The sequence below is a fragment of the Quercus robur genome, chromosome 11, assembly GCF_932294415.1.
Source record: "Quercus robur chromosome 11, dhQueRobu3.1, whole genome shotgun sequence".
Classification (NCBI taxonomy): domain Eukaryota; kingdom Viridiplantae; phylum Streptophyta; class Magnoliopsida; order Fagales; family Fagaceae; genus Quercus; species Quercus robur.
This window is the reverse complement of record NC_065544.1, coordinates 43,406,981-43,432,022: the sequence shown is the minus strand read 5'-3', so window position 1 is coordinate 43,432,022 and position 25,042 is coordinate 43,406,981. Positions and strand designations below refer to the sequence as shown.

General features: G+C 39.5%; 3 protein-coding genes and 1 pseudogene across 3 annotated transcripts; 3 read left to right on the top strand and 1 right to left on the bottom strand.

The window, feature by feature from the left end:
* Window positions 1-8,845: 8,845 nt before the first annotated feature.
* On the bottom strand, window positions 8,846-10,590 carry LOC126705073 (uncharacterized). The gene is made up of 2 exons (XM_050404027.1): window positions 9,124-10,590; window positions 8,846-8,902 (listed from the first exon to the last, which is right to left on the bottom strand). The coding sequence occupies exons 1-2, from the start codon at window positions 10,588-10,590 to the stop codon at window positions 8,846-8,848; spliced, it is 1,524 nt and encodes a 507-aa protein (XP_050259984.1).
* A 6,668-nt stretch (window positions 10,591-17,258) lies between these two features.
* Window positions 17,259-18,426, top strand: LOC126705072 (serine/threonine-protein phosphatase 7 long form homolog). Its single transcript, XM_050404026.1, has 3 exons — window positions 17,259-17,379; window positions 17,832-17,938; window positions 18,022-18,426. Exons 2-3 carry the CDS (start codon window positions 17,834-17,836, stop codon window positions 18,424-18,426), a joined length of 510 nt encoding a protein of 169 aa, XP_050259983.1. The 5' UTR covers window positions 17,259-17,379; window positions 17,832-17,833.
* A 4-nt stretch (window positions 18,427-18,430) lies between these two features.
* LOC126707222 (serine/threonine-protein phosphatase 7 long form homolog) lies at window positions 18,431-24,444 on the top strand. The gene is made up of 4 exons (XM_050406815.1): window positions 18,431-18,779; window positions 18,952-19,039; window positions 22,762-23,160; window positions 24,308-24,444. The coding sequence occupies exons 1-3, from the start codon at window positions 18,502-18,504 to the stop codon at window positions 22,978-22,980; spliced, it is 585 nt and encodes a 194-aa protein (XP_050262772.1). The 5' UTR covers window positions 18,431-18,501; the 3' UTR covers window positions 22,981-23,160; window positions 24,308-24,444.
* On the top strand, window positions 20,157-20,267 carry LOC126707752 (U6 spliceosomal RNA; annotated as a pseudogene).
* Window positions 24,445-25,042: the final 598 nt, after the last annotated feature.

Here is a 25,042-nt window from a genome sequence, read left to right as displayed (position 1 = left end):
AGTTTGGGTCGTGTCTTGTGAAGTTTGATGTTGCAATTGTGTGTGTGTTTATTTGGACAAGGAATCTGCTGACTATATCAAGGGATTTAAGTTTTTTTTTTTTTTTTTTTTTTTTTTTTAATAGCAAAATTGTTTATTAGGGGGCACTGTAATTAAATTCTTCCTCTTTTTTATTTTATTTTATTTTTATATTATATTTATTTTAGTACTATTATTAGAAGAAATTTTCAAAACTCAGGGAGCCTTGGCCCCGCCAGACTCCAGCGTCAACAATGCTTTGATTGCAAAATTGGGAAGGAATGTTCTGACAGAAACTTTTTCTCAATCCCAAAAGTAAATTCTTGCTTCTGCCTGTGGAAAAGACATCTGTAACAGTAAAAGTATCATGGAGATTTCTCATACACGACGAATAAGAATACCATGGTCCATCAGTTAGCACGGCACGCCAAGAATGTAAACCATGGAATTGTTCAGATAGAGGATGAACTTGAGTTTATGAAAGAGAGAATGAGTATTGACTGAGCACTTTGAATTTGAAGTTTACAGTAATGAAAATTCCTTTTTTTTTTTCCTGGTAAAATAAAATTGTTGGAGGTTGGGAGCAGGGCAGCCCCAGGAATTTTTTTTTTTTTTTTTTTTTTAAGAGATGGTTTTATTTTATTTTAATTTAATGAATGAGCAAAAATCTGAACATTTTTTTTTATAAAATTAAATATTTTAAAAGCAGGACTACTAACATAACACTCTCACAAAAATTTTATAATGAAATTTAGATGGCAAATTGTTAATAGTAAATAAAAAAAAATGATATGAGTTTTAAATTCAACAAAAAAAAACTAGTTATAATTTGTCACTTAATTTTTATTGTAAAATTAATCAAATCATTTTAAAAATATTATAAAAGTAATACTAGGAATCTGTTGACTATCTTAAGGGATTTGATTTTTTTTTTTTTTAGCAAAATTGTTTATTACGGGGGCCACTGTGATTAAATTCTTCCTATTTTTTATATTTTATTTATTTTAGTACTATTACTAGAAGAAATTTTCAAAACTCAGGGGGCCCCCTGGGCCCCGCCAGTGTCAACAATGCTTTGATTGCAAAATTGGGAAGGAATGTTCCGACAGAAACTTTTTCTCAATCCCAAAAGTAAATTCTTGCTTCTGCCTGTGGCAAAAACATCTGTAACAGTAAAAGTATCGTGGAGATTTCTCATACACGACGAATAAGAATACAATGGCCCATCAGTTACCACGGCACGCCAAGAATGTAAACCATGGAATTGTTTAGATAGAGGATGAACTTGAGTTTATGACAGAAAGAACGAGTATTGATTGAGCTCTTTGAATTGAAGTTTCCAGTAATGAATGAGCAAAAATTTGAACATTTTTTTTCTTATAAAATTAAATATTTTAAAAGCAGTGCTATTGACCTAACACTTTCACGAAAATTTCATAGCAAAATTTAGATGGGAAGTTGTTAATAGTAGGTAAAAATGTAATATGAGTTTTTGGTCCATATAAAAATCAATTAGAACTTGTCACGTAACCTTTATTATGAAATTAATTAAATCATTTTAAAAATATTGTGAAAGTAACATTAAAATGATCATACACAATTTAAAATTTTGTGGGTTATGGGTGTTCGAATTTTTATTATGGGGGTCAAAACAATTTTTTTACCAAGTCAGGGGTTCTTTTGAACCCCTAAATGTAGAGCTACCCTTGGGAGGCATTTTTCAAAAACAGGACAATGAGCAATCAAACCCGACTTAAGTGGGTTGGATTGATTTCTACACGTGTGACAAGTTAGGTTGAAAAAACTTTCTAACTGACTCATGCACATCCTTACTTTCTAAGAGATGATATCTTATGAGACCATTAATCTCTTATAATACATGGAACCCATTCATATTATAATAGTGAGGTCTCGAGACCATATCATAAGATTTCTTTTCTATTTTCAAGTCAACTACTTGCAGTAGTGATTTTTCCCCTAATTACTTGCTTTAGTGATCTTAATTTAGAAGAGTGTAGCCTATTAAAATGAAGGAGAAAAAACTCAAAAAGCCAATTAACAGACGAGCTAAGCAAAAGCATGAGCCTATTCATTAAAAAAAAGAAAAAAAAAAAAAAAGAGCTTATACATAAAAAATAAAAAATAAAAAATAAAACAAAATTCAAAAACATAAGCTGAAGCAATAAATGTAATTAAAGTCCAATAGTTACCACTTCCAACACATTAATAAACAATTGGATTAATATTTAACAAAGCCACCCCAAATAAATGGTACGTGTGGTTCTCTTCTAAGAGATAGGACATGCTTTGAGGGAAAATTAGCATGTCATTTGTTGTGGAATCAAAGCGAAATATCCGCATATCATCTATAACGATGACATGTTTCTTTATAGCCTTCATAGATAAAGTTGGCTAAAAAGAACTAAAAGGGTATTATAGGTAAGATTTGACTTATTTCCAGTACCTTTTTAATTAAATATTTCTAGTTATTTTAATCTCCACTTATTTAGTTGTGGATGATGTGATAATTTCTCATTAAAATAAAAGAAAATTCCAATTAGAAAATGTACCAGAGGAAGCCAAACTCTTATGGATATGTCGATAGAGGTAATTAACCTGTACACCTTGGCTTAGAGCACCAAAAAGGATCAGTATGGAATCGGATACACCAGTGGAATCTCGTATGAAAAAACTGTATTGACCTTCACTTCTCCACCAAACACCAGCCCTGGGTAAGGAATTGTCTGGTAACTTGCATTGAAAGAATTCTGAAGCAAAACCCACATTTATATCAAAATAACTGCTCGATACCAAAGAATTTATGTGCATTGACAGAATTCGGAAGCAAAACCCTCACATATATCACATAACTGCTCAATACCATACCAAAGAGTTTTGACAAGATCAAGATACCAATAAGAAACTATTTATATCCATATAACAACTACATTAACTTAAGTAGGTCTTGGCATCTATTCCTGTACATCATTCTAAATGCTTGCTTTAGTCCATAAATGGACTTTAAGCAGCTTGCATACTATATACAACTGGTTCTTTGTTATATACTATATGATTTTACACATCAGTTCAGTTCATTCGGTCTACTTCAGTCCATTATATATGTCCAATTCGGTCCAAGTCGGTTCGTTTGGTCTACTTTGGTCCATTTTGTCCACTTTGTTACAATTGTCCTACACGACTTGGAAGGGAAAGTTTATGGAATTTGACGGCCTTGCTCTAAGCTCCCAATTAACATAAATGGTACAAGAATTGTAATTTTAGATGCAATAGGATTTGCTTAGACAGCTTATTTTTATTTGTGTTGGAATCAAACATGATTTTTTTTTTAACTAATCCTGGGGTGCCAATTGTTTATGATTGATTTGGTGTTCTAATGCTCACAACTTGCACCAGTTCTCTTTCTCATTCACAGGTCAAACTTCTTTTTACTTGATTGAGGTTGGCTGTATATGTTTCAAAACTTATAATTATATAACCTCAATTTTAATTAAGGTTCATAATAATGTTATATTTGGTCATATTGATCTGGCTTTTACATTCTGACCCCAATTATAATAATCAGCACTATAACATTAAAAAAAAAAAAAAAATTATGTCTATAGTTATAAATCAAAATTCGAATGCTGTTCTGGACTTAAGAATGGTGATAAAAATTTATAAGTCGTATTTCCTGCATCATTAATTTTACATTGTAAGGGGGCAATGTGTTTAAATTGCTTTTATTTTTAATTTTTAATTAATAATTCTATTTCAGTTTGATGTAGCCATGGTTCAAAGTTGAAACCGTGATTTCAATTTTATATATACTCATCTGTTCCATTATTTTCTTTCTTGAACATCCAGAAGATTTGGGTTACAATTGTACATTTTCATGCCTTGTTCAAACAAATCCCAAAATGATTGTTAAACATTGAAATAAAATTAGCTTAATGATAATAGGCTAATAGATATCTATTAAAATGGCATTATAGCAGAATAAATCAACTGTTGATAACAGTTTAACTAAATTTTTACTTTAAACACAACATGGGATATGTTGTTTACAGTTACACCAAGTGAAAGTAAATAAATTGAACTGAAGTTTCGAGTACACAAATAAGCAGAGTTTGCTGTCAAAATAGATGACAAATTCACCAATGCCCTACACTCCCTTTTCAGTAATGTCTTCAAAGAATCAACTTGAAAACATAACAACCTCTAGATAGTACGTACACAAGTAATGCTAGAGAAACTTTTTCACAAGTTGCTTGAGGAATCAAGTTGAGAGTATTACAAAATCATTTTCACATGGCTCACTACTAACTAACATCACGTTTATTGTGCACCAATCACAATTCACAACATACCATTTTAGTAGTTGTGGAAATTTTTGGTTCACCACCAAACTTGTTGATTCAAAAATTCAAAAAACGTGATGGCCAGAATGACCATTGATGATTCCTTGGATATCAGTGGGTTGACAAGACTCGAACGTTGATCTTTGGACTATCTCCTATAATACAAAGAACACAGAATCAGAGGGGACCGGTGGGGACCGGCCAAAAATCCTCCGATGATCAAGTTAGTTACTTTGAACTCTCTGTAACGAAGAAATATTTTCTCAAAAGTAAAATTGTCTCTCTCCTTACCCTTCATCGAAAAAACCTTATATAGTGTGTGTGTGGAACGGTTATCTGTTTGGTAACCGTTCCCAATGTCGAGGAGTCCGGAGAATTGGGGGTAACTTCCACAACCGCTGTGGAAGTTACCTAGGGGTTGGACGAGCCGATGAACTCGTCTATCCTTAGTAAAGATGGACGAGGCCTCTACGGTGAGCTCGTCCACCTTTAGTGGAAGATGGACGAAACCATCTTGGAAGGCTTATCCTTCGTAAATGATAAGTAGATTCCCTAGGTACTGCTCGTCCATATATGGACGAGGTTCACCATATGTAGCTTCTTTCGTTGGACGAGACATATGGACGAATTATGGACTTGGCTTTTTTTGTGACACCATCAGTTGCCCCCTCGTCCATGTGAGTCGTCCAAAGGGTTGAACGTTCTTGGACACAATTGGTTAATAATTACTGCACCACGTGTCATTTTCTTATTGGAGACTGATTCCGTCGATTTATTTTTCCGAGGTAGATGCCACGTGTCGCTTCCGTATTGGTTGGGTCGTTTCGATTACCCAGGTCAGCATCCTATAAATAGTGGAATGCCTCCCTTAACCCTCCTCATTCCAGAGATTTTCTTCCTTGACATCCATCGTCTAGAGCCTCGTCTAGGAGTTCTCTGCGTCTAGAGTCTTCTTCCGTCTAGAGCCAGGTACTCTTCTTCTCCTCGTCTTTAGGTTTAAGTTTCTTGTTAGAGATGTCTGTTGCTTCCTCGTCTACTAATAGCCTTAATAAGGTTATAGACGAGTACTGTGAGGACACTAGTGATAGGTCTAGCTCTAGCAGTGCTAGTGATGAGAGTGGAGGAAGCACGGACGAGAACTACTCTTCTGGGGCCCCTGGGCTCCCTATTGAGGTCATCCAAGAACAGCTTAGGAGAGCTTCTGGCTCTCAAGCTGGTTCTCCGTCCAATCCTACGGACGAGGTAGAGACCGTCTTTAGTTGCGCTGTAGGCGTCCATTCTAAGACGGACGAACAAAGGTTAGGTAGCCTTAAATCCTGGTATCAAATCCCGGACGAGTTTAACCCTAGGCTGCCCGTCCGTGGAGAGTGGTGTTGTGAGCCCCGTTTTGGAATAGGTGTCTATGAATTTTACTTCTTAGGTTTCCTTTAAATGCCTTCGCTAGGGAGTTATTAGTCAAGTTAGGTTTAGGTGTTTGTCAATTCAATCCTAACGCATGGAGATTAATTATCTCCATGCAAATTTTGTGGAGGGAAGTTTTTGGTGGGGACCGTCCTCTTACAGTGGACGAGTTCCTTTATTGTTATAAACCTTCTGCCATAAGTCAATCTGAAGGTTTTTATCAGTTTACTGCTAGGGGGAATGATTGTAGGTTGATCAAGTCCCTAGCTTCGTCTGATAGGAAGTGGAAGACGGAGTTCATTTTTGTTTCAGGCTTCTGGGCAGGGAACCCTGTGGACGTTGGCAGGGATCCCTTTCCCCCTTACACTGGGGACCTAGGGAACCTTCGTCCAGAAGGTACGTCCCTTCCCCTTGTCTATTTTTATTCTTACTCCTATTTGGTACATTTACAATTTCTAACCTTTGTTTGTTCATTGTGTTGTAGCTGCCAAACGTCCGTCCTTGAGCAAATTTCATCGTGACCGCGTCCACAGGGCTCGTCTACACACAGATAGGAGCTTTCGTTCTCTTGTCACGCTTAGACGTCTAGCCAAGTGGGGTTTAGGTCCTGAGCCTTCAGACGAAGCTATCGCCCACGAAATTACTGTGCGAAAAAGTAAGTTTTTAGCTAAACCTCCCTTTCTTTTTCTTTTTTATGTATACATTCCTCATTTGTTCATCTCGTCCTAGGAATGTCAACAATGAAAGAAAACAGAGGGAAGGAGATCGCAGGAGAAGGGAAACGTCCTGAGGGTCAGGCCCAAGATCGTCCTGAGGGTCAGACACGTCCAACGGCTGGGGACAAAAGGAAATTCTTGCCTAAGAACATTGACCTGGAAGGGCTCCCCAGTCGAAGAGACAAAAGGGTTAAACAAGGCTCGTCCAAAGTGGTCAAGTCCAAACCACCCCAGTCTCAGCCTGCCGTCCAGATAGTCGATGTGGACTCGTCCACTCCATTTGAATCCACTTCGTCCAAGACTCCTCCCAGAACTCCTTTGGCCAAATTTACTACGCTTGGCTCGTCCCAACCTTCTACAAATATCATTGCAAATGAAGACCTGGCTTGGGAACGTTTCCAGATAGCCATCAAGGACGAGGATATAAACATGTGCTATAACATGGGCTTGAAGGAATTTGAGCATTCAGGCGTCCATGACCTCTTCAAGGTATGCTAGTATCTCTCGTCCTTGTTCAGTTAGCAACTTTTCCTCATTTAATCATTCTATGTTGTTCTGTCTATTCATGGGCCATGTCAAAGTTTATAGCAGCGTCTAGACAGGCAACAGAGCTGGACAAGACGAGAGTCTTGTTGGAGACAAGGATTCAGGAGGTGAACCCTGACTGTAAGAAATGGGCTGGGGCTGCTGAAAAAGCTAAGGACGAGATCAAGGAACGTAACAAGCTGATTGAGGAGCTAAGGACGGATGCAGTGGAGAAGGATACGCGCATTGATCACTTGCAGAAGATGAATGATGAATTGAATGCTCGTCTCTCCAAGGCAAAAGAGGACGCTGTGGCTGAGTTCAAGTCGTCCAAAGCATATACAGACACTTTGGATCGCAATTATGCAGCTGGTTTTGAAGATTTCAGAATGGACGCTATTGAGAACTTTCCTGAAGTTGACTTTAGCGCAATCAAGCTTAACCTTGCTGCTGCCACAAGCTCTCTTCTCCAGACTGGCCTGATGACGTCAACGTGGAAGATGACGCTAGTACCCAGCCTCAGGACGAACCAGTTGTGAATGCTCCCCCTTCTTAGGACGAGACTTTTAACCTTAGTGGCTTTCTTTCTTTCTTTTTTTTCTTGTATTTGGTCCATTGTTTTTGGACCTTCTTTATGTAACAAGAATACATTATACTCGTCCATGGTTTTAGGACGGGTTTTTTAAGTATGCTATTTCTGCTTTTCAAACTAATCAAGGGTTTTTGGACGTAGGATGTCCACCCTTTGAATGAAGTTTTATTTTCTTTGCATGAACGAGTGATTTCATTTTCTTTGCATGGACGAGTGACTTCATTTTCTTTGCATGGACGAATGCTGCTAAGCTATTTTAACTCCAGCTTTAGCTCGTCCATGTCGAGAATACATACTTTTCATGTAGTCTAACTCGTCTTAGCAGGTAGTATTTTTAATTAGCTTGATTCATCTTAGGACTTGCAAACTAATTTTACTTACCATATTACTTCTTTTGCCAACTTTTTCTCTCGTCCAGAGTTTGGACTGTTTCAGTTGTCTCCGCCTCGTCCATGAGTTGGACGAGTGTGGATGTGGTTTTTCCTGCTTTATTCAAGAAAATTTAGACGTTACATCTCTGCGTCCAGAGATTTTGTTCGTCTTGGATCTTTCAACCCTCTTTGAGGATTGACTTGGACGACAATATCATAGAGAATTCACACAAACATTTTGTACATAACACAAATATTGTTTACAGACAAGGCATATGCACACTGATGCCTTTTTATTTAATAAATACATACTTCATGACTTCGTCCATAACACAACTATAGTAAGTATTAAAATTGTAGTTTCAAACTCCACACAAGCAACACTAAACATAGTAGTATCAAACACAAACAGCATCATACATAGTAGTACCTTAGTAGACAGATAAGACCCAGTCTCGTCCATGGGTTCACTCTTACTGGTAGTACCTCCTCAGGTGCTCCACATTCCAAGGATGTTCCAACTTTCTCCTTTCCAGGGCCTCCAGATAGTAGGATCCTTGCCTTTTACAGTTGATAACTCTATAGGGTCCTTCCCAGTTTGGGCCCAGCTTCCCATGTGCTGGGTTCTTGGTTGACAAAGAGACCTTTCTCAGAACGAGATCTCTTATGTTGAAACGCCTAGGCTTCACCATCGCATCATATTGCCTAGCCATGAGGTTCTTATACTTTGCTGCCCTGTGTTCTGCATTGGTCCTTACCTCGTCTATTAGATCGAGGTTCAGACGAAGTTGATCCTCATTATCCTTGTCTTGATACATCATCACCGTGTGATTAGCCATATGTACTTCTGCAAGTATGACTGCATCACTTCCATAGGCTAGCTTGAAAGGAGTCTCCCCTGTAGGGGTCCTCACTGTGGTCCTGTATGCCCATAAAACTCCTGGTAATTCATCTGGCCATACTCCCTTTGTCCCCTCGAGCCGAGTCTTAATGATTTTCAACAAGGATCGGTTCGCAACTTCAGCTTGGCCGTTGGCTTGGGGGTGTGCAGGCGAGGAGTAATGGTTCTGAATTCCAAAGTGTAAGCAAAAGTCCTTGAAGAGTGCATTGTCAAATTGTCGTCCGTTGTCAGATACCAATACCTTCGGCACTCCAAATCTGCATACAATGTTCTTCCACACAAAGTTTTTCACATTCTGTTGTGTGATATTTGCCAACGGTTCTGCCTCCACCCATTTGGTGAAGTAATCGATGCCCACCACTAAAAACTTCATCTGCCTTATTCCCAAAGGGAAGGGACCCAAAATGTCCAATCCCCATTGTGCGAAGGGCCACGGTGCCACCATTGGGGTGAGGTATTCCGATGGTTGCTTGGGGACGTTGCTAAATCGTTGGCACTGGTCGCAGACTTTAACGTATTCTTTTGCATCAGCTTGCATGTTCGGCCAATAATATCCTGCACGGACGACCTTGTGGACAAGTGATCTGGCTCCTAAGTGATTGCCACATGCCCCTTCGTGAATTTCTCTCAGCACGTAGTTTGCTTCGTCCGGAGCTAAGCATCTAAGGTAAGGTTGAGAGAAACCTCTCTTGTATAGCACTTCATTCATAAGGACGTATTTAGCTGATCTCACCCTCACCTTTCTGGCCTCGTCCTTCTCTTCTGGTAATCGTCCGTCTTTCAAGTATGATACAATGGGAGTCATCCAATTTTCTCTGTTATCCACCTGCTGTACTTCCTGGACATCTATACTTGGCATATATTGAACTTCATCTGACTTCTCTAATGATTCATCTGCTGAGGCCTCTTTTGCTATAGTATCAGCTTCCACGTTCTCCTCCCTTGGGATTTGAACGAAGTCAGCTTTTTCAAACCTTTTCACAAGAAGCATCACTCTACCAAGGTATTTCTTCATTCGTTCTTCCTTCGCTTCATACGTCCCATTCACTTGCCCCATGATCAGTTGGGAATCCCCCATGACACATATGGACTTGGCTTCCACGGACTTTGCCAATTCTAGCCCTTTGAGGAGGGCTTCATATTCGACTTCATTGTTAGTCGCTTGGTACTGTAGACGGACTTTATGTTTCAGTTTATCTCCCTCTGGGGATTGCAGGACCACACCAATTCCTCCTGCATGCCGTGTAGACGAACCATCCACATGGACGATCCATCTCTTACTGTCTTCTGTCTCATTATGACTTGGGGTAAACTCCGCAATAAAATCTGCTAGGGCTTGAGCTTTTATGGCATGCCTTGGTTGATACTTGATATCGAACTCACTTAGCTCCACAGTCCACTGGATTAATCGTCCTGCAGCTTCCAGTCTATTCATTGCCTTTTTGAGCGGATGATTTGTCATAACATTAATGACATGTGCTTGGAAATAATGCCTCAGCTTCCTTGAAGCTGTGATTAGTGCGAAGGCCAATTTTTCCATTTGTGGATACCGTCCTTCCGCTCCTTTCAATGCCTTGCTCGTATAGTACACAGGTCTTTGCACTTTATTTTCTTCTCTTATCAATGCTGAGCTCACGGCATGCGGGGTTACTGCTAGGTACAAATATAATTCCTCTCCTTCCACTGATGGACTCAGCAACGGTGCCATGGTAAGTTATACCTTCAAATCTTCAAAAGCACTCTGACACTCGTCGGTCCATTCGAATGCTTTTTTGAGAACCTTAAAAAATGGCAAACATTTATCAGTAGCTTTAGAGACAAACCTGTTAAGCGCAGCAACTCGTCCAGTGAGGGATTGGATTTCCTTGGTATTTTGTGGTGGCTTCATGTCCAATATTGCTTGAATTTTATCTGGATTTGCTTCAATTCCCCTGTGGGATACCATAAAGCCAAGGAATTTCCCTGATGATACTCCAAAGGCACATTTGCTAGGATTCAGCTTCATGTGATACTGCCTCAATGTCTTAAATGTCTCCTGCAGGTTGTCTAGATGTCTTCCTTCGTCCTGACTTTTTACCAGCATGTCATCTACATAGACTTCCACATTCCGCCCAATCTGCGGACGAAACATGTGGTTGACCAACCTCTGATATGTCGCCCCTGCATTCTTTAAACCAAATGGCATCACCTTATAGCAAAATAAACCTTGACTGGTGACAAAAGATGTCTTCTCTTGGTCAGCCTCGTCCATTCTTATCTGATTGTATCCTGAAAAGGCATCCATGAAGCTAAGCAATTTGTGGCCTGCAGTTGAGTCTACTAACTGGTCAATGCGCGGTAGCGGATAGCTATCCTTGGGGCAAGCCTTGTTCAGATCAGTGAAGTCCACGCATATTCTCCACTTGCCATTCGCTTTTTTGACCATTACTACATTGGCCAACCAATCCGGGTAGTACACTTCCCGAATGAACTTTGCTACCATCAGCTTTTGGACCTCGTCCTTGATTGCACTATCTCTCTTAGGGGCAAACACCCTCTTCTTTTGCCGCACAGGCTTGGAGGAAGGACATATATTCAAACGGTGGGTAATGACACTAGGGTCTATACCCGGCATATCCTCGTGACTCCACGCAAACACGTCGATGTTTTTCTTCAAAAATTGGACGAGGTCCGTCTTAATCTTCTCTTCTAAATCTGCTCCAACCCTGGTACACCTCTCAGGGTTATCTTCATCCAAGGAAATATCTTCCAATGCTTCAGTAGGCTCTGCTACAACCCTCTTTTCTTCAATATTCATTGCTTGAACTTGTTCATCCATGGCCAGCATGGCCAAGTAACATTCTCTTGCTGCCAGTTGGTCACCTTGTACCTGTCCTACTTCGTGTTCTGTTGGAAACTTGACTGATAAGTGGTAAGTAGAGGTAACAGCTTTCCAACTATTCAAAGTTGGCCTCCCAATGATGGCATTGTAGGAGGATGGACAATCTACCACAAGGAAGTTCACATCCTTGGTAATTTGTCGCGGATATGCCCCCACTACCACGGATAAGGAAATGGTACCCATTGGTTGCACCTTCATCCCACCAAAACCTACTAGGGGGGAGTTCACTGGACGGAGCTGGTCTCGTCCTAATCTCATCTGCTGAAAAGCTGGATAATATAAAATGTCTGCTGAGCTTCCATTGTCCACAAGCACTCTTCTGGTTGTGTAATCTGCAATTAGTAAGGAGATGACGAGGGCATCATCATGAGGGTGATGAATTCTGTCAGCATCCTCGTCCGTGAAAGTGATTGTCCGCTCGTCCGTAGACCTTGCTCCCGGTGGTCGTCCAGAAAGCTGGATGCTCTGTACTACCTTCAGGTATGCTTTCTTGGACTTGGACGACTGGCCAGTTGAACTTCCCCCAATGATGACTCTTATCTCCCCAAGTGATGGCCGCGATGATTCTTCCATCTTTCCCTTCTGTTTCTCGTCCCTCTGGTCTCGTCCAAGGAAACCCCTCAACTTCCCTTGCCTTATGAGATTTTCAATTTGTTGCTTTAAGTCAAAACACTCGTCTGTGTCATGACCATGATCCCTATGGAAGCGACAATACTTGTTCCTGTTGCGCTTGTTGGGATCACCCTTCATTTTCTCCGGCCATTTCAGGGAAGGATCATCCTTGATTTGCATAAGGACTTGCTCAAGCGGGGCGTTTAAAGGGGTATACTGCTGGTTCCGTACTAGAGGGCTTGGCTTCTTACTTTCTCGGTCTCTCCTTTCCTCCGGCCGTCCCTTCTTTGGACGAGTACCTTGCTCGTGCTGACGACTGGGATTTGCGTCCATTCTCTCGGACCTCTTCCTCTTCTTAGCAATGATTGCATCTTCTACATTCATAAAATTCTGAGCCGAATGGACGAGTTCGGCCATGGACTGGGGCTCTTTTTCATAGAGCTTGTGAATAAACAAATCCGAATTCACCCCGTTGTGGAAGGCTGCCAGTAGAAGCTTATCATCTGCTTCATCCACACTGAGAGCTTCTCTGTTAAAACGGGTGATAAATGACCGAAGGCTCTCGTTCTCTCCTTGCTCTATTGTCAACAAACTGGACGAGGAACGCTTGTGCCTTTGTCCTCCAATGAAATTGTTAACAAATAACTTACTCAACTCTTCAAAAGAACTCACCGAATTTGGAGGTATTTTGCTAAACCAAACTCGCGCTGAACCCTTAAGGGTGGTAGGAAAGGCTCTACACATTATCTCATCAGGCACCCCTTGAAGATGCATGGTGGTTTTGAAAGTGGCTATGTGATCAAACGGGTCACGTGTTCCATCATATGAATCCAGAGAAGGCAACTTGAACTTTGATGGTAGGGGGTGACTGTTGATGGAAGCCGTAAAGGGAGAATCAGTCCTGTGAACCAAATCTTCTATTGGATTCGCCCTTTTCATACTTTCCTTCATTTCCTCCATAACTCTCTTCATTTGGTCCATTTCTTCCTTGAAGTGTGGTACCGTTCGTGAAGTGGTGCCTTTAAACTGACTTCCAACTTCGGTATTCTCTCTTCCGCCATGACTCTGTGTTTGTCCACCTTCACGCTCTTCATGTGTTTGCCTCCTCATGTTAATCTCCATTCGTAATTCTTGGTTTTGGCGAGTCAACTCCGCCATAGCGTCTCCCATAGATTGTGCATGTTGGGCAGATGACTGCATGACCGGTGCAGACTGGCGATCACGATGCGGGTTGCTACTTCCCTGATGGCCTGGGCTAGTAGCCCTTGATCTAGTCTGAACCATCAACCCTTTGTCACGGAGAAGTAAACTGTGAAACAATTCCTTCCCACAGACGGCGCCAACTGATGATTCCTTGGATATCAGTGGGTTGACAAGACTCGAACGTTGATCTTTGGACTATCTCCTGTAATACAAAGAACATAGAATCAGAGGGGACCGGTGGGGACCGGCCAAAAATCCTCCGATGATCAAGTTAGTTACTTTGAACTCTCTGTAACGAAGAAATATTTTCTCAAAAGTAAAATTGTCTCTCTCCTTACCCTTCATCGAAAAAACCTTATATAGTGTGTGTGTGGAACGGTTATCTGTTTGGTAACCGTTCCCAATGTCGAGGAGTCCGGAGAATTGGGGGTAACTTCCATAACCGCTGTGGAAGTTACCTAGGGGTTGGACGAGCCGATGAACTCGTCTATCCTTAGTAAAGATGGACGAGGCCTCTACGGTGAGCTCGTCCACCTTTAGTGGAAGATGGACGAAACCATCTTGGAAGGCTTATCCTTCGTAAATGATAAGTAGATTCCCTAGGTATTGCTCGTCCATATATGGACGAGGTTCACCATATGTAGCTTCTTTCGTTGGACGAGACATATGGACGAATTATGGACTTGGCTTTTTTTGTGACACCATCAACCATAACCTTTCAATACAATGTAAAAATTTGACAGTACATTGGGACTGCGTAACATAGATTATTCAATTATACTCCTGTCCAGTTGTATGGTTACACTGATACTTTGGCTAATGTATACATTTGAAGCTAACCTAAATTACACAAGTTGCAAGGCCTCTTCACTTTTGATGTCGAACACTTTGATAAGGACATCCTCAACAACCTAGTTAAAATCCGAAGGGACATGATTATATCACTTCTATAGCCAATATCATTAAAAAATTCAGAATGGCATATAATGGTTAGGAAATAGAAATACCTTAGCTTACGACAAAGGATTTCCATGGTAAAAAAACAACATTCTTCAACAATAAGAAAATTACCTTATTTGGATTAGAAGCACCAGCTGTTACACCAACTGTTAAGGGACCCTCTAGTGAGAAAGTTTACATTTGGGACATACCTCTATCATATTGTTGACAATAACATACTTCCCAGCAAAAGATGCAGTTGCTACAGTTTCCTCATGAGCATATTTACTATGAATGATTGATGCGTAATCTCCTTTCTTGTGCTTCTCAACAGTATTTGATGCAGATTGGTTAAGGAAGAATAAAATATTTTAATATTTTATGTTTTTTTCTTTTTTCTAGTTGAATTAGAATTTTAATTGTTTTTCTTTTCCTAGTTAAATTGTTTTTCCTTTCTCAAGTAGAAGTACGTTTATTATTTCTTTTCCTAAAAGAAGTAGAAGAAATTCTATTCCTATAAATACTCTTTATAGAGGGGTTGATTATGATTGTTATGCGTTGATTAATAAAAGTTTGTTAGAGATGTTTTCTCTATTATTTTGCCTACTAGCCTAGTGTTCTTGTGGAACTTAGGTTTTGTGGAAGAATTGTAGTAATTGTGTGTTACAGATTCTACTTCTATATGCCTACGCTGCATCAGTTGATATCAGAGCCAGGTTAGGTTCCTACTATGGCACAAAGATAAGTACATGGGGGAAAACCTGTTGCCATAGATGACGTGTATGAATGTGATGAGGTTGCACGCGATGCACAATTAGAGGTGTTCTTTCAACGAACGGAGGAGTGTTTTGATGCACTTTCAAAGCAGCTCACCGCCTTATCCGTTGAAAATCGACCTCAAAACTGCCATCTAAATCCACGTTATGTGGAGGAGGAGGAGTATTTTGATGTCGAGGAGGAGGACTACGATATCAAAAAGGAGAATGAATACATTGAAAGAGTCTATGTAGTAGATTGCGATTCTCCACCAATTTATGATGACTATCCTGAAGATTTTAGTCAAGGAGAAAAGATTGAGCATGATAAAAATAAAGTTATATACATACGAGATGAGCCCACAACTCACATTGTTGATGAGACTTTCGACATTCAAAAACAAAAGGTTATTGATCCCTTCTGGGAGGATTTTATTGAACAAGAATTGATAGAGGTCAATAAGAGGCATGAACGAGTGATTTGAAGTAATCTTTGCCGAGGAGGAAATATGAAGTTTTTAGATGTGTGCATAGATTCTTTTTTAGTACTTGCTTCATATATCCCACCGTGGCAAAAGAAGTTAAGAATAAAAATCCGTACATCAAGATTTATTATGAGTGAGAAAATATTGATAAATAGCATACTGATTCGTCTTGTCTTGCACAGAAGAATAGGATGGAGAGGATTATTCGGGGTTCCAATTGATCGTGGAAGATTGCCACAAAACTCGAGGACGAGTTTTCCCCAATCCCGAGAGAATGATGCAGATTGGTTAAGGAAGAATAAAATATTTTAATATTTTATATTGTTTTCTTTTTTCTAGTTGAATTAGGATTTTAATTGTTTTTATTTTCCTAGTTAAATTGTTTTTCCTTTCTCAAGTAGAAGTAGGTTTATTATTTCTTTTCCTAAAAGGAGTAGGAGAAATTCTATTCCTATAAATACTCTTTATAGAGGGGTTGATTATGATTGTTATGCGTTGATTAATAAAAGTTTGTTAGAGATGTTTTCTCTATTATTTTGCCTACTAGCCTAGTGTTCTTGTGGAACTTAGGTTTCATGGAAGAATTGTAGTAATTTTGTGTTACAGATTCTGCTTCTACACGCCTACGCTGCATCAGTATCCCAGACTTTCACACAAATTTATTGAGATATTGTTGTGTCCCAATGACACAGGGCAAATAATTATGCAGATGATAAATGAACAGGTATTAGATTAGGTTGATATTGTTTCAAATTTGTATTTGATAGGAGTAAGTTTCTATTTGTTAGGATAGTTTTCTTCTTATGAGTAACGGAACTTAAGCAGAAAAATTAACCAATAAGAGTCTAATTTATCTTTTTCAATTATCCCAGTTGATATCATTTGGTATTAGAGGCAAGCAACACAGGTATTTCCCTGAGATTTCCAGCCCCATCAAGAATTGCTGGAGTTCCACTAGCCAATCTGCCTATTTCTCGTTCCTGTCTTGCCACTATTATCGTCATTGCAACTTTTGTAAATAACTTTTTTTTTAAAAGAGAAAGCCCGACCCAGTTTTATAAACACCAACTTTTTGTCTGATGACTCTGACATGACCCAAAATATAACTCCTGACCCAGCCCACTAGCCCAAAAAAAAGCAACTCACACAAGTTTCCACGGGCAGTCCCAAAAAAAAAGCCAGATCTGCCCATTAAGGAGAAAATGGGCAAATACCCTTTTTTGGGAAATTAAACATTCGTTTGCCCTCTTTCTGAAACTAAATAGAGAATTGCCCCTCTTTTGTAACTCGACAATAGAGAAATCGAGTTTTAATGAATAACTCGATATTTGTATAGTCGAGTTAGTCTGACCCTTCGAATTTTCCCCAATAAAAAAATGTTTGTGTAGACGGTCATAACTCGGGAAACTGGAAATCGAGTTATTTTCAGCGGTTTGAATCAATAGGACCCTAATGTCTCACAACGCTATTCAGTCACTCGCTTTCCCTGTACACTCTCTTTCCCTCGCTCTCTGCCATCACTCTCTCTCCACACTCTGTCTCTCTCACTCTACGATCAGGCTTCCCCACTCTTCCTCGAGTCTCCATCAGTCGTCGTTGGTTCCCGCCGCCGCTGATTACAGGTACGGTCCTCTCCCTCTGAAATATTTTCTGATGTTGGTTAATGTTAGGTTGCGTTTTGTGTGGGATTTTGATTATTTTGTTGAAACTTAAGGAAGTAGTAAATTTACTAATGAAGATGAGAATTTTGTTGTCTTTTATATGCTGCAATGATGATTTTCTCATTAATGAGTTTAAATGTGCTTGGGGTTTTGATGAGGGGTTTTGGCAAATCGAGTGGTGTTATAACTTATATTTTCATAAATAGTTAATTAATAATTATCCGAAGCTTTAAGAAGTGATTTAAATAGTTCTGAAATAATTTTTTTTATGGCAAGTTCTTATTTATTTAAGAAGTGATGTTGAAAATCTTGTGCTCAAAATATAATGTCTTACTGAATCTATGCTTTTATTTTATATTAAATGTGGTTTACTTGTTAGAAAATTGCTAACAATGTATTTGCTGCCATGTCAGATATGCAGGCACTAGATAGAGTGCGGCCTGGACCCGATGTGGATACCCAGTTGGCCCAGCAGCCGAATCATCGGTCAAGTCCACTTTGGAGGTGCGCCGCTGACGAGGTATGTAGTAGTATTATTAATACATGTTTGTTTTATAATTACCTCGTGTTTAATCTCTTAACAGAATACTCGTCCGTGTGCAGGAGGCGCCTGGCATGATAAAGGTTCGACGCCGTAAATGTGTATTGCCACAGGGTGGGTTAGATCCACGTATCATGCAACACATAGATGCAGCAGGGTTGACTGGTTTATTCAAGGTTCCTGATATGGAGGTCGACCACGCCTTGATCACGGCGTTGGTTGAGCGGTGGCGTCCAGAGACGCACACGTTCCACTTACCCCATGGAGAAATGGGTATCACCTTGCAAGATATGGAGGTGATGCTGGGGCTTCCGGTGGATGGGTTGCCTGTCACTGGGAAGGCAGACTACAAATGGAGTGAGCTGTGCGAACAGTTGTTGGGCCATAAACCTCCACCCCCGATACCAAACTTAAACAAGTCTACCCTTGCTGGGGCGAGGATAAGATACACCTGGCTTGATGCATAGTTTGCCGATCCCTTAGTTGTGGACGCTGCTGACGAAGTCGTGCAGCAACATGCCCGCTACCACCTACTTGTACGGATGGGGGCCCTCTTGTTCATGGACAGGTCTGCGGACCGGGTCTCACTGCTGCCTCTGCAGTTGCTCAACCCAGTCAGCAATGCGAGACGGTATAGCTGGGGTAGTGCAGCATTGGCCTGGCTGTATAGGCAACTTTGTGGTGCATCGAAGAAGGATGCGATGCAGATTGGAGGAGCACTCTTGTTGGTGCAGCTATGGGCCTATTCAAGGTTCCCACAATTATGCCCTGTTGTGAGGCCGCCTCTACCGCCAGTGCACTCAGGGCCCCTTGCCATTAGGTACGTTCATTGAGTTCTCGTTATTTGTCTCTTTCATATAATTAAAAATATGCCAAACTAACAAACGAAAGAAACTTATCAATGCTTAGTATATGGATGTGAAATATAAAAGCAAAGTTTGTTAAATGTAAGGTTCAGTAATGAGCATTTGTCGACACCTCATGTTTGGTAGGTGGAGCGGGCCAAAATGCACCGCAGAGCATGCCACACACGTCCTTGCTGCGTACCGGGCGTCACTGGCTACAGTACGGGCCGAGCAGGTATTCGGTTAATTTAGTTTGAATTCTTATGACCACGTTTCCCTCAATTCTTATGACTACGGGCCGAGCACGTTTCCCTCAAATGCACCGCACATGCTTTTATTTTCGTTTCCCTCAATTTTTATTTTATTTTGAATTCTTGGATTGTTGTAGGAATGAGTTGATTTCATAATACCATCCAATCATTTTGTTTGATACTTGGATTTCCATCCCATCATTTAACTCAATTGGAATGTCCATCGTGAAGTACTTCACATTAGAACTTCCATTTGTAGCACCTGCATGAATACTTGCTCGTCCTTACATAAAGTAAAACAAAAGTAAAAAATTCTTGAATGTTAAATCAAAGGGTTTTTTCCAAATTGGGTTGGATTGAAGGGTTTTTTCCAATGCAACCCAACTAACATGACTCAGGTTAAGTTGGGTTAAATCAATGGGTTATATATAAATTTAGTCATATATATATAAAGTAGAATTTGGCTATATTCTTCATTATGTACGGAAACGTTTGTGATTTACACCGGAAAAAAAAAAAAAAACACAGAATAAATTGTCCCTTTTCCAAGATGTTTGAAGCATGTGCAACATGCGCAAAAGATTGAGCATGAAGTCTTGGTTTAGTGCAAGGCAGTGAGTTCAAACTTGTGTTGCAACCAAAAAACAAAAACTCCACCAATTGTTACAAATGTCATTAAGCTGATGCAATGAAGAGAAGACGCACATATTGGATTATGTAATTGGTTATAATTCAATGAGAAATGAATTTACCTAATAGTATACCAAAGATAATCAGATTTGTCTTTGGTTGTATTTGTGTGCTCAAGTAATTCATTTGATTTTAATGATGCATCTTCGAAACTGACGATGACATCTTTAAATTCTTTCCAGCTACTAATTGAATCAAAAGTTTGTGTTCATTTTCTGATTATGTCATTATACACCGTTTCAACCTACTTAACATGAGAAAATAGAACTTTTAGCCTGCTATGAAAATGAACTAAAAAATTTCAAAACAATATTTCTTAAGACTTTATATAAGGCGAATGATTGTAAACGCAGAAGATATCAATTAAATTCTAAACAACAAATTTCCTACTATAAACTTGACAAATATGGGTCTTTTCAGAACAAGGGAATCAAGGCATATTAGAATACAAATGATATTTTCAAAACGCATGGCCCCTGCGCAAGGATGACACGCATAAATCGAGAAATGGTCCAAATTTTTTTCTTTCCCTACTCCTTGCGTGAATTCTGCTTCACTGTCTTCTTCGTTGTTTTTGCACTTTCTGCTTCTTTACATGCGTTTTGGAGTCTTGCTCAACAGGTTAGCCCAGACTTGTGCTCATAATTCTTTTAGAGAGAGTTTGAATCTTTGATAGTTGTTATACTTCAATATTAAAGCTTTAAAATAGAAATTTTTTTTAGAACTGTTGAAGCTTATTAATATTTCACACCTTCTGGATTTGCTATAGTTTTGGTGGTTGACTTAGATATTACCACAATTATATTCCAGATTTTCATTGAATTAAATTTGCTGAGTTAGAGCTTCTCTTCACTGTTGTAATATAGTTGGCTGTTAAATCTCATAAAATGATAAAATTCTTTAAATTTAGAACGTTGGGAAAGCTGCAAATGTTAAACTACGAAAATTTTATCTAATTATTGTGTAATCATGACATGAGAGCAAAAATATAACCCCAATTTGCATTTTTCGCCTAAGTACAGAAACAGAGGGAATGATGACATTATTGATCATTGGCCCGTAAAACACATGATCACTTCTCTGGCTTTCATTGAAATTTGAAATTAAGCAAACTAAAGGATGGAGTTACTCTGCCTTGAATGTCATAGAGTGACCATAGGCTAAGCCATTGCCATAGCTTGTCCTTGTCCAATGCTGGATGGTTGTCATTGCTTGGGTCCACACTGTGAAATTTCCAAAATACAAAGCCATTAGTGCCCCCCCACTAGGAACTCGAGAGTCCAGGGTATAGGTTAAACCCTTTGTGAGATTTGGGGTTGTTTAGGATGCCAGAGTGAGCACCGAAGATAGTCTCAATTGTTGCTTTGCCTTCAAAAACTTACTAATGTTTGGAGTTTATGCATTTCACTACCCCTGTGACAGAACATAGCAATATTTAGTATTAAGTGACCATCTAAGGTTAATATAAACTTTTATGTTATCTAAACATCCGTTTGGGATGTTCTAGTTGATGGTGTTTTCATAGGTAGTCAATGTGAATCTAAGCTCTTTACAATTCATTGGTGCCACTGGTGCTGCAGGTGGTTTTAGTGTGTGAGCTCCATTTGGGCATAGATATAAGTTTCATAGGTACGATCGAACTCTCTTGGCTAGAAGTTTCATATGTACAATTGCACCAGATTACTATCACGCTCTACTTTAGTCGGTTGTTTTTGCATATAGTCTCAATATATGCTACAAATTTGATTAAACAAATAAAATTTAAGCTTGTACGGTTTGTAATTAAGCTTGTGAAATCACTTGTAATTAATTAATAAAATGTTATGAGCTTAAAACCATAGTTATTGCTCTGCCTAATAAGTAGACAATTTAGTATTTCTTCTTCTAACATAGGGGTATCCAGGATTACAAACATTGTTATTGTGATGCAAAAAACATTGTTACATTGTACGTTATAAATTACCTTTGCTGAATTGAAGGTTATATTTTTATAGTCTAGTAGAATACTATTTGACTTCGATTTACGTATTCAAGTGGTATATTTTGAATATGCACAGCCTCGATTGTCTTCTTGGAAAACAATGGCCTAAGTTTAAAGAAACAAATAATTGTTAATCAGTGATATATGAGAAAACATAAAGACGCTTGACACATTACCTCTTGTTGTTGACCTAAATGAAAAGTTAGTTCGTGCTCCTTGCACCAAAGTTGGAGAGCACAATTTAATTGCAGCATGCAACTCCTTAAGTTGTCCCCACTTTAGCTGCCTTAATAGTCCTAAAATTATTAAAAGCTATGGATTATTAATGAGTACTTTATTCATATAATTTTAGAAGCGTGCAAAATATGCTGCTCACCATATTCTTCAAGAGGAATGTAATTTTAGACATTGACATGATTAGTTTGAGATAACTAAAAGGCTTACGTAATTTCCAACACTAAAATTTATAAGAAATATATATTTACATAGAAATATAATAACAGTATTTGATGAGGATTATACCATGTAATAATTTACATAGCTTCCATTTCTTGCAATATAAAGTGGTACTTGAAATGCAATGTCTTCAGTAGACCTTATAATAGTCATTTTGTTCTCATTCATTGAAACATTGTTAATGACTAATGCAATTAATGTAGCACAATATTTCTATTACGATAAAAAGATTTTGCGAAATCATCAACTTGGATTCATCTTACAGCCATAAGGATGCTGTAGTACCCTCCTCTAAGTTTGGTTCAGATTGAAAACCCTAGTATTTGATGGTGTCAGTTAGCTTTGAACCCTGTCCAGCATATGAACATGGGGCTGAAAATGGTGGACATGAACAACCTAGATCTTTTAATATTTTTTGCAGGTCAATTTTGTTGTTCTTTTAGTTTCTGCCCAATAATCCCTGAAGATTTTGTGTACGACTAGAAGCTAGAAATTCCATGCTTTGCATATTACATATCACAAACATAATGTTAAATTAGTATGATGTCTCACTATCACAAACATAATCTACTTATGCAGATTGTATGGGAGCCGTACACGCATACGCTAGGCTCCCTACCTGCGTATTGCACTGCTGGGCAGCATATTTGGAGGGCCGAGGTGCCGTTGATATTCTTTTGGATAGTGGAGTGGCATCATCCTGAGCGAGTCCTCCGTCAGTTTGGGATGAAGCAACCAGTTCCAAGTGTCGTGGATACGTCGACTACCCTTCACAAGATATCCCTTCAGGGTAAATGAGAGAAGAACTGGGAGGTAGAACATGATCCCTTTATTCGGCAATGGGCCAACCGAGTGAATGTAGTTCGCGGGTCCGATCTCCTAGACGATGATGATACGTATCTCGTTGAGTACATGATGTGGTACAATCGCCACACAAGGCGGTACATAACACCAGAGTCTGCGTATTGGGAACTCATGGTGAGGCAACAATTCCTATTTTATGGATGAAACCATTGTTGGATTAAATATCCTCAGCAGCTTTATCATGCATGCAAAAGTCCACAATAATTATCGTTGTTACATCTCTATAAGTTTCTCTGTCATTTTGTTTTAAAGTGAAAAAATACTGCATGACATGTCATTATGTTTTAAAGTCAAAATACTGCATGATTTAAGTTGTTCATAACAAACTGAATTTGTCTTGATCCAATTTGTTTGCATGAGGAATGGTTAATGGGCAATGACTAATGATGACCACACCTTTGTTCATATAATTACATTCAACTTTTAAAAAGGGTAGGTTGGGTTGGGTTTTATTGTATTTTATTTTATTTTTTGTTTATTTTTTTTTTGTTTTTGGTTGGCTTGTACTTTAAAATGGACGGTGCAACTCTGTGTAGTAGTGATAAATTCACATTTCATGATAGTTTAGATAGCCTTTCCTCCAGGACTGATTAATGTATTACATATTCCTTGATAGATATTACCTCTAGGATTGGGAAGTCCCTTACTAAACTGTTGGTAGAATGCAATTCCCAACAGCTTAAAGGTCATTTAAAATCTTGCAAGTATGCAGCAAGGAGATGTGCATTTATACTAGATTCAAGTATGATATATGTTCTAAGTTTTTGGTACTTCCCTTAATTGAAACTTGAAGCTTGCGTTTGATATTTTCAATTCATTTGATTTGGGCGTGTACGTTAGGAAATAATAACTTCAAAATATGTGTCCTGATTGCAATGTGATATTAATGGAGTTGTAAATCTCGTGAAGCCTAGATACAGAAGTGAAATTCTGATATTTTCACTTATGCTAAGATTGAACTTATGTACAACCAACTATACGTGTTTTTTAGAAGTATTATCTCAATGTTTAGATTGCGTAGCGATAAACATAACAGGAAACATACAACCTCCTGAGTGTTGGGTTGGAACTATAAATTTTTGCACAGGGGGGGCCAACCCCTATTTTTATACACTGTCTTTTTAAAGATGCTTCATAATTATAAGTAATATAAGGATTTCATTAGCTATGTTTGCTACTTTTTCTTTTGATTTTGGAACAGATTTATCCAAGTTTTGCATCATACTTGCGTTCTTGCTTTTATGACGCCCTTGTTTTCTAGGTTCGGACGATGATTAGGTCTATACCGAGGTGCGATGAAGGTTCTGACATGCACACTGACCTTACATTTACACTAGAGCTTGTGGAGGAGCTAGGCCGACTTAAATTGGCGAATGCGCTTGTAGAAGCAGTTGACATTGATACACAGGCCCCAGTTCATGGCGAGCAACGTGATGGGTCTCGTGGGGGTGGACATCGTGGAGGTGGTCAAGCTGGTCGCAGCCGTATGACCGAGTCGGCTCCCATCTACGAGGAAGGGAATGAGGAGGGTGTAGAAGAGGCATGGCTTGGCACTGATTGGGTACTGTCTGATGACGACGGCAGGACACCGCGATGCACGCCTGGCGATGGTGCTGGGCCATCCCATAGCGTCGATCATCAGGGCACTGTTCCAGCCCACACTACATCCCATGGTGCTAGCACGGACTTTGAGGGCCCTCCTCGTATGTCGCCCCCAGTTTTCAGTGGATCTGCCTATGATGGTGGATGCATATTTGTCCCCACACCAGGCATGCCCACCCCACCTCTAGTGCATGTGGACCCCACCATGTCAGCTCCATCTCAAACCGCCCACGGAGAGGCTGTACAGATTGAGCAGATACCGGCTGAGGACATTGAGCCGGTGGAGGCTTTGCGGAGATCGCGACGCCCGCGTGCGCATGCTCCCGATTGCAGGACCAGTGATGGTATGTACTTCGTCTACACTTCCCATCTTCTTGAGCTACTTGTACTGTGC

What these genes read in the sequence shown, in the direction of transcription:
- LOC126707222 (XM_050406815.1), top strand. Translation starts at nt 18,502, where the DNA reads ATGGGGGCCCTCTTGTTCATGGACAGGTCTGCGGACCGGGTCTCACTG. An exon ending in TCAGGGCCCCTTGCCATTAG is followed by an intron (nt 18,780 to 18,951) that starts GTACGTTCATTG and finishes CATGTTTGGTAG; the next exon opens with GTGGAGCGGGCCAAAATGCA. An exon ending in CTACAGTACGGGCCGAGCAG is followed by an intron (nt 19,040 to 22,761) that starts GTATTCGGTTAA and finishes CTACTTATGCAG; the next exon opens with ATTGTATGGGAGCCGTACAC.
- LOC126705072 (XM_050404026.1), top strand. Translation starts at nt 17,834, where the DNA reads ATGCAGGCACTAGATAGAGTGCGGCCTGGACCCGATGTGGATACCCAG. An exon ending in GGAGGTGCGCCGCTGACGAG is followed by an intron (nt 17,939 to 18,021) that starts GTATGTAGTAGT and finishes GTCCGTGTGCAG; the next exon opens with GAGGCGCCTGGCATGATAAA.
- LOC126705073 (XM_050404027.1), bottom strand. Translation starts at nt 10,590, where the DNA reads ATGGCACCGTTGCTGAGTCCATCAGTGGAAGGAGAGGAATTATATTTG. An exon ending in GCAGATTTGGAGTGCCGAAG is followed by an intron (nt 8,903 to 9,123) that starts GTATTGGTATCT and finishes ATGGGCATACAG; the next exon opens with GACCACAGTGAGGACCCCTA.